Source organism: Triplophysa dalaica, chromosome 9 (assembly GCF_015846415.1).
Source record: "Triplophysa dalaica isolate WHDGS20190420 chromosome 9, ASM1584641v1, whole genome shotgun sequence".
Taxonomy (NCBI): domain Eukaryota; kingdom Metazoa; phylum Chordata; class Actinopteri; order Cypriniformes; family Nemacheilidae; genus Triplophysa; species Triplophysa dalaica.
In genome coordinates, this window is record NC_079550.1 from 15,635,020 (window position 1) to 15,644,306 (window position 9,287).

The following is a 9,287-nucleotide window of genomic DNA, read 5'->3' on the forward strand; positions in this document are numbered from 1 at the left end:
TGAGATTTGAATGGTGTTTATTTATTTGTAAGAGGAAACGCTCCTTTATTTGAATCCAATACCTAAACATTTGAAAAAAAATGAATTTATTGGAGAAAAAATACATTAAACAAAAAAAAGGGTAACGAAAAAAATCCACATCGTAAACACTTATTAAACAACCTTACATGACATAATTTGACATATTGAACGGTTTGATAGACAGGCTGGACATCAGATTTCTTTGTTGTCAGGTATAAGTGAAATCTACTAAATGAGCTTGAGAAACGCTTCAGACGTGCCTTTTCCCTTTAAACATTAAAGATAAGGCAAAAATAACACAACACTGATGTCACATGCTCATAAAGAAATGTTCTACAAGCGCACTCATACATTTCACAATACCACATCCTAACGTTAACGGCACTACGCTTAATATAAGCATAGTATATGACTGAATAATCTACATGATTGATGTCAAATGACATCATACTTGTAGGTGATGTATAGTGAAAACAAGCTTGTAAACATTTTTTCATCTCACAAAAATTTACTTTCTGAACTACAGTTCATCATACACGGATTACTCACTGGAATGTGCACACGATACGATAATCATTACAAAACATCATAAAATTCAATTATAACGATTTGGCAATTACAATTCATCTCTCATTTTGTCACCCTTGGGTCGAACCAACCTGCCAATAAATAGAATGGAGTTGGTCTTGTTGTCTTTCACAAGGAAAATGAAAGGATGGTCAGCATAAAAGAGCTTGGGATTCCTGATCTTCTCACTGCTGTAAATGCTGGCGTCAAAGGGGTTTCCCTCTGTGTCCCACTCAAAAGAGGAAGCATGGAAGACATTGGCAAGGTAAAGATCCTTCTTGCCAGAAATGTTGGACAGATCTGCCTTAGATTTGTCAACAGCTTCGGTAAGACCAAGTTCTCCAAGATTTTTCTGAAAAGCAAGATCAGTAATGCATTTAATATACTTCGTAGAGAAATAACAACAATCTTTCGACCTTAAAGCAAGTCAAGCGTATTCACCTGAAGGTCGTGGCTGACTTCCAAGCTAACTTTTGGCAAAGAGATGGCGACGGCTCTCTCCTCAAGCTTGCTGAGCCAGGTGTCCACCTGTTGGCGGGTAAGCAGTTTCTCCAGCCTTTCCAAAGGCTCCAGATGATAGGGCATGATGAAAATCATGCTGGACTTCTTATGTGCCAAAGGCATGTTTAGCACGTAGAGCTTGTTCTCTGTATCGTCAAGGAAATCGTACAGACCTGAAATGCAACGATGGTTGGGTTATGCGCTAGTTTTTTGTAAGGCATGTTGATGTTGGATTTTCAAGCGGTTGGTTTTACCTGTGCGGTGCATCATGGGAACAGAGATGGTGTGGGAGCGAGTTACCAGGAAACCACGGTTGTCAACCATCTTGTGGTGAAACTTCTGATCCCAGTGGGCTGTTGCAGATCATAACCCCAGTTCATTAACATTCTTTATATACAGACATCTTTGAACAATTAAGATGAAAAAACAAAAATACTTACGTTTGAAGAACATGGCATTGACGATCGTAGCCCCGTCTGTGTTTTTCACATCTTTGGTAACTTCTGGCAGCTTGCCGTCGGTCGACTTGGCGGCCCATTCGTTGATGGAGTTTATGGCGCTTCTCTTGTCGCGGAAGTTGATCTTCAAGTGTTCGTAGTTGTAATGATTCTTGCTATTCTTCACAAAGTCATCCGCAAAGCTCACAGAGCTGGGGCCGTAAAGCCTGTTGTTGATTCTCCACGTGACGTTGCGGGCCTGCGGGTCGCTCACCTCCTGGAGAAGCTCGGACAGACCTGAGTGCAAGTGGTCGTCTCTTAGGGAATCAGCCTTCAGGAGGCCCTTCACCTGGGAGGTGGTGGAAGATTTTCCGCCCATGGCCACCATGCCCAAAGAGGAGGCCACCACCACAGGAGATATGAGGATGTTCTCGAGGTTCTTCTCTTTGGCGACATTTTGGTAGAGACTGAAGGCTAGGTTAGCGCTGGTGTCAGCCATAGAGGTTGCATGGCTACTCAGCTTTTTGTCTTCACCGGAGACGGCCACGGCCACAAGGCAAAGAGCAATAAGGTTGGACACCCACATGCTTGCTGTGTGTTTGGGTAGCAGGGAAGTCTGCAGGAGAAAAACGATTGTTAGTGCACCAATTCGACATTTTAAGTATTCTATTTTTTATAGTTCTATGTGTCTGTGCGAGGAGCGATGAGATCCACTGTGTTTGCTTGATCATGGGTTTTATATCAGTTTTAATATCTTCATATTGTATTTTGATTTAAAAAATGTAAGCACCCTTTGTTGGTAAACTTACAGTGAGATATAAAGCCTTCAGGCCATGTTTTTACAGTAGGTTAAGCAAAGGCAACGTCACCAACCGGCATTGTCTCATCAGTCAGGAATGCGCTGCTTGGCATACGCCTTTCATGTGTACGTTTAACTCTTTTAGCCATAAAATGTGAACATATTCTAAACAAAGCTTTTCGTGTCATATAACCATTAGCAAAGTAACATCAGCTGGTAAATCAGCATTGTTTGTGTCTTTTTTCAGTTTTTTGGTTTGTTGTTTTTTTCATCATCTTGGATACCTTCATAGGTTTTCATACTCATAGTTGTCAACGATTGTGATTTTCACTCTGAAAGACAAGAGGTGTATAAAGATAATCTACACAAAAGTCATGTTTTATACACAGATCAGGAGGTAATGTTCAAAATGAAAAATAGGTGACTTCTTTACATTTCGGATCTTCCTTTTACTACGCAAATAATTAGAGCAGAAGTTTGAGAACTCTATTGCTAGTTTGGCACACAGAGCAAAGAAAAGACATGTAGAGTCTTTCTATTGGCTAGCAGATCCTAGGGACAAACGCTGACCAATCAGATTTGCCACAGTAGAGCTTTGTCTGAATTCCAGAGGAAACACAGATTTAGATCTAGCAGCATCAAGCCACGCCCAATGGAAAAGTTTTATCAATCTGTATTAAGTTTAGGGAAATCTATATCTAAATTATAAAAAATAATCTACCATTTCAGATTTGTAATTTTCTCAAAAAGTGTGTATCAGCCAACAGAATTGCACAAATCAGTAGATGCATAAATGTGGATTAAAATCATCCATGCAACTTTCAACACCCATGACTGCAAGAAATCATGATATTCTGGTAAAAAAATATCTGGGTAACTTTTGAACACCTATGCGAAGAAATAATCAAATCTAAATGTATAACAAAGAAAATCTAAAAGTCATAAAAGTCATCTGATTCTCATAAAAGTAAAAAACAACCTCAAAGTGGATTTTAAACACTTTAAAGTAGCATGCAGTTCAATGGAAAAACATCTTAGAATTAGCTGTAATAAGAGAAGTCTCTTTTCCCCTTTTTACTGCATTCAAAAGAGAAGCATTTCCAAATAAACATCTCTGAAAGGAAAGCATTTTCCCAAGCATTACCTTGGACTGCTGTGCGGAAGGGCTCCTCTTCTTATCTCGGATGCTTCTTCGGTGCAGAAAAGTTGTTTGCAGATGCCTATATATACTCTGTGAAAGAAACTTCTAGAAGCTGGTGCAGGAATATTCAAATAAGGATGTTTGAGCCTTCCAGTGAAGTTGGGAGAGACCTCCCACTGGATCAAGTGACCACAGCTCTGAGGAAATTCCATCTCTGCTTGGTTCTAAAGCCTTGTAAAATCTACAAAACCATATGCTAGTTTCTACAATTAAACTGCTGTTTTGTTCTTTAAAAGTATAAAAACTTTAATAAATAATGACTCTTGTCATAAAGAGTGTAGCCTACATTAAGGGTATTATGTGTTATATTTTACCATTGAGACTCAGACTTGGTCTGCTGAGTTGGCAATGTTTCGAACAGAACAGAATATGCATTTTATCTACAAATAGAAAAAGTATGTGAACTGTTCAGGATACATAAACAGTAAAAGTATAAATTAAATTGTAAAATAAAGTTTATTTAACATTCCTTCTGGACTCTTCTTTCGGGATGCACGGACATGCTTACCAAGCTCCCATCCTCCCCCCAAACCCCTGCCACGTCAAACTGTGGATTCTTTTTTAAGCTGTGGGTGTGGTGCAGGAATTGCTGCTTAAAATGTACTTTGCAATCATTCATTAAACATAATGCAGTGCTTCCTTGAAATTTGTGGTGATCTTTTTTAATACTTTTGTTAGATCTTTTGGTCTTAGATATGTAATTCACGCTTTTTTTAAGGAAACTTGTTATGTAAGAAAAGCCAAAACCTCAACCCACACTCATACCTGTTCTGCCCCTGCAGCATGTAACCCACCCAATAATATGCTTTATTAAAAAATTTGTAATAAAAGCATTAAACTCAAAATATTTTTTAATGTTAATCTTGAAAAATCTGAACAAACCTGTCATGATTTTTTTTAATAAAAGATAAAAGTTTCCTTTAAGTAACTGAAATTCTGCTACATGACTATACATGTTTGAAGGACAAAAGAATGGGGGTTTTGTTCTTTGACCGCCTTTGTTGTGGTATGTGGTATGTGCTTCTCAAACATATAGCACTGCTGTTAATGACAATCTGGTGTTTACAGGAGAATTTTTTTAAATAGCTCAGTTCCTCCAGGTCTTCAATACTGCAAGTGTCAGATTTACACAAGTGTGAAATGCAAACATCTGCCTAAATGTTTCCTGTAGCTCACTGGTAAGAGCATTGCGTTAACAACGCAAGGTTGTGGGTTTGATCCCAGGGGATTGCAAATACCTATGTAAAATGTGCGTCTGCCAAATGCCTAAATGTAAATTTAAATGTGCTTAAGGAACCTCAGAAAATCTGCACAAAGAAGTAATGGAGTTATGGGCTGAGCTAAGGGGACTGCAGAGGGGCTGTGCTAAACATGTATGACGTAAGACACGAACAGGGTTACTTCTTATATGCTGATGAAACTTTGTGCTGTATTGCACATGCATAAAAAAGTGAAATAACTGTAGTTAGATCAATCTAATCCATTGCGAGCAAAACTGTTTGCATAAAACAGATTGATTTACTTCAGGCTTCACCTTATCCACGTTCATTCTAGTAATGGTAATTGCACAAATCAATTATTTCTTCGTCGTTGAAGACCCTAAAGCCTCTTAGTTATTTAAAATAGTGAAATAAACATTTATTCCAAGACTGCTGGATTTCTCAAATGATCATATGTGCTGGCAAGGAGTGAGGCATTTACAAGATAAAAAGATGTCCCTAGAAAAATTCAATAAAAAAAGTTAAAAAAACAAATAAATGAAATCTCTTACATAACTTGAGCACATATGGGATCCTATTTAACATACTTTTACACTAGAGGAGCTACCCGTTTAACATCAGACCCTTTACATTCTTGCAATGGCCTTGTTGCTCAGTTGCTTAAATGATTTAACTCTGTGGAAAATTGACGTCACCTATTGGCTGTCTTAGTTTTGCCTAATATTTCCCTTTATAAAGACTGCCGTATCAATGAATTTTGTCCCCCAAACTATCTATTGAACTTTAGTATTTACTACAGTAAACTACTAAAACTCATAGACGCTAGTGTTTTTGAGTCTTACCATGGTAAAATTTTTGTATACTACAGTATTTGCTACAATTTATCCAATTACTACAGTTAATACAACAAAATATTCTAGTGCAAAGTATAATACAGTTTACTTTAGTAAACACAAAATATTTCATGTAAATCTGTGCTTTTTGTATGGATTTGAATTATGAACATGGCACAGCATCATGATACTACTTGGTATCAAGATACTTCAGCTGTTATAGTATCATAAGACATGTTTATGGTACTGTGACAACCCTACTTTATACTTCTGAGTCTTTGTAACATGTTTCAGCGATATTTCTAACAATTATGATGTGTTTAGAAAATGATTTCTCTTTACCGGTCTTTAATGCACCTCATAGCTGTTTGTTGTACTTCATTTACCAAAGAAAATAAGTAATAGAATTAAAAAAACATATATACATATATGTCTCCCATTACACAAACGAGATTTAGTAAATATCTCAGTAATTTCAATAAGATTAAATAGAGACCCAAAAATCTCAGTTTCAGAAGAGATCACAACAATCACAAACTCACAAAAATCAATATTATTGCAGATATAAAAAAATTATCAAACTTCTTCAAATTTACCCATATCCAGATTATTTCACACATGCAAACTACATTCTGCTGACAGTTTTAAATTCATGCCTTGTCACAGACAAGTAGCCTATTAAAACTAGTCCCTTTAACTTAAAAGAAATTGCCCTGACATATCTTAAAATACATCAGTGGCATTGTTTTGTCTCAAGATGCACACAAGTAATCTTGTTATCTGGCATCTTAATAAGAGTGACTTATATCCTTATTTAACTGAGCTCTTGCTTAAGATATCCTTGTCTGGGAAACAGCCCCTCGATGTTTTAACATTTTATTTTCTATTTGTCCTACCACATTTATGACAAAATTGTATACACCAAGATCTACACAGTAGGGTTGCACGTGTACTGGTGCTACGGTAGCATCGCGATGCTAAAGCTTTAAAATACCCACAATGCCTCTCTATTTTTGAAAGCATCGTAGTACTGTAGTTAATGTTGCATTAATATTCATTTGAACACTTGCATCTGCCTTTTGCGGTGTTAATCTCTTAAATGAATGTGTGTTTTGAATGACTCGGACGAGATAATGAATCAAATTAGCGTTTTGAACGAGTTGGTTAAATGATTCACTAACTCAGTGGAAAATTGACGCCACCTACTGGCCGTTTTAGTTCTGCATTTAAAGTAAGCCTAATATTTCCCTTTATGAAGACTGCTGGATCAATGCAATTTGTCTTGATCTTGATCTTGTGTACTTTAGTATTTATTACAGTAAACTACTAAAATTCACTAGTGTTTTTTAGGCTTACAATGGTAAATGGGTCAATGACGTGACATGTATTTTTTGTGTCCAAATTCATTCTTTTCCTAAAAAGAATTTGAATAAATACATGTCATATATCAAATGGATCTCCAATATGTCCTTTATAAGAAACCCATTTTCATTTTATTGAAATTCAATAGATTTTTTGAGTTTTGGTGTTTGAAAGACCAAAAATGTCAGGTGGTGCGACTGTCCGAACATACAAACAGAGAACAAAACTGAGAAATAAATGTTAATTTTCTCAATAAAATTCTTAATAAAATATTTTGGCATGATTTTATGTTAAATTTCTTATATATGAGGGGAAAAATACTCAGTGCTAAATATTAAATGTATATTATTTTAAATTAATATATGGTCGCACCACCTGACATTTTCTGGGTGGTAAAATCAGAAATCTTGTTTAATAATGAATTAATGCTCCCTAAAATGCTGTAAAACCAATATAAATCAACACAAGACATTTTTTTGGACATAAAAATACATTTTCAAACTGTTTTGCTTAAAATATTTTTTTTTCTTCTTGAAAATCTTATTTGTCATTGACCCAAATATTGAAGTATACAACAGTATTTGCTACAATTGATGAGTTAGTACAACAACTTATTCTAGTGCAAAGTATAATACAGTTTACTTTAGTAAATACAAAATGTTTAAGATAGATTTGAATTATGAACATGGCACAGCATCCTGATACTACTTGGTATCGAGATACTTCAGCTAGTATAGTAAAACACGTTTATGGTACCGTGACAACCACTCATAGAAGTACATACATGCTGTGTAGACGTATGTGGTATACACATTAAACCTTTAAGACTTAAAAACTCTAATCGCACCAGTAACTAAAATAACCTGGTGCCTCGGTTCAGTTGTGGATTATATCATTAAAATGATTTTGTCTTTGTCATAATTAAATAGAAAAGTTTTTGACCGTATGAGATGCAGTGCCCTCCAGTGGCCAGTGGCCTCTTGCTTTAGTCTGTTGCATCAATGAACAGGAGTAGATAAGGAGGAATTAACAGTGCCCTCGGCCAATCTTACTAATTGAGGGCACAATAAAGTTCTCGAGGTGTTTATCCTGTTTCAAAGGTAATTATTAAGATAACTTCGCCCTTGTATTCGGAACAAAGTTATAAAACTGGAAACGTATGTTTTAGCGTCAACCACTAGATGGCGAACAAACAAGGCAGTTGTGTCATGCAGCCCTTGGCTTCTGTTGGCTTCTTGCATTTACCCCTGGTTTTTACATTTACGACTATTTTTAAATACAAAAAATGTAACCTTGTGTGTGTGTTCCTTTTTGCAGACATATGTATAAAATAGCACATTTAGAGACATCACATGACTCTTATATGATGAGTAAAGGTGCAGGCATTTCCACAAACAAGAAGGTCATAGAAGGGAAAAATTCCTCACGACCACATGTCACATAGAGAGCAGCAATCAGTCAGCTTTGTAATGGTACTGGCAGGGCAGACTTGTTTGGTATTTGAGAGGCCTCGTGTTGTGTCCGTGGAGTCCAAATAGTTTCTCAAAATGTTTATCTGTTTCCTAGTGAGTTATACAATGTTGAAAACAACAATCCATTATCTGAAGTGCATGCAATCTAATGAGTGAACTCAAGTTGACCAACACTCAACTGTATCAAAATGTTATAAGTTAGAATCTGTTCAGGTAGTCACAATGATTAGATTGTCACCTTATTGGTGTAATGTAAAAGCAGTGACTTATTCAATACTTGCTCTCAGACTATTATGACAGTGGAGTTTAAAGATAAATGAGAAATTGGGTGCAGAGAATAACGTGTGATGGGTGTCAAATAGATTTTTTGTCAGCGTATTATCCTTCAACCTATGCAAACGTGCCCACACACAAATGCTCACATTGCTGAGGATCACTGAAGTTTGTTTGTGTCTGTGATGTGAGAACTATAGCATCTAACTTAAACTTCAAAAATGTGTTGCACCTTAAACTACATGCCGACAACAGTCCAAAAATAAATCTACATGTTTTAATTTGGATGTGTTTTGCAGCTATTTAACGCAGTATGAGCTACCACCTGCACAGCAGAGGATTCTTTAAAATGTCATTTATATTTTAATGAAAATGTATGAAATGTAAAAAAAATCATTTGAATGCCATAACTAACCATGCAATTTGTTTAATAATGTAAATATGCAAAAAAATAACAAACATTGGAAAGTAGGGAGCAAAAACATTTTTCATATTGGACAGTAGGGAGCACAATAAGACAGAGCACAAGTTAGCCACGCCCATAATTCATCAGCCCCGCCCATAACCAATCGGCAGTGCTACAACCGTCTCTAGTGTCACT

General features: G+C 36.2%; 1 protein-coding gene across 1 annotated transcript; it reads right to left on the reverse strand.

The window, feature by feature from the left end:
* Positions 1-3,522, reverse strand: serpinh1b (serpin peptidase inhibitor, clade H (heat shock protein 47), member 1b). Its single transcript, XM_056757614.1, has 4 exons — positions 1,530-3,522; positions 1,344-1,442; positions 1,030-1,262; positions 1-940 (listed from the first exon to the last, which is right to left on the reverse strand). Exons 1-4 carry the CDS (start codon positions 2,110-2,112, stop codon positions 638-640), a joined length of 1,218 nt encoding a protein of 405 aa, XP_056613592.1. The 5' UTR covers positions 2,113-3,522; the 3' UTR covers positions 1-637.
* Between the last annotated feature and the right edge of the window lie 5,765 nt (positions 3,523-9,287).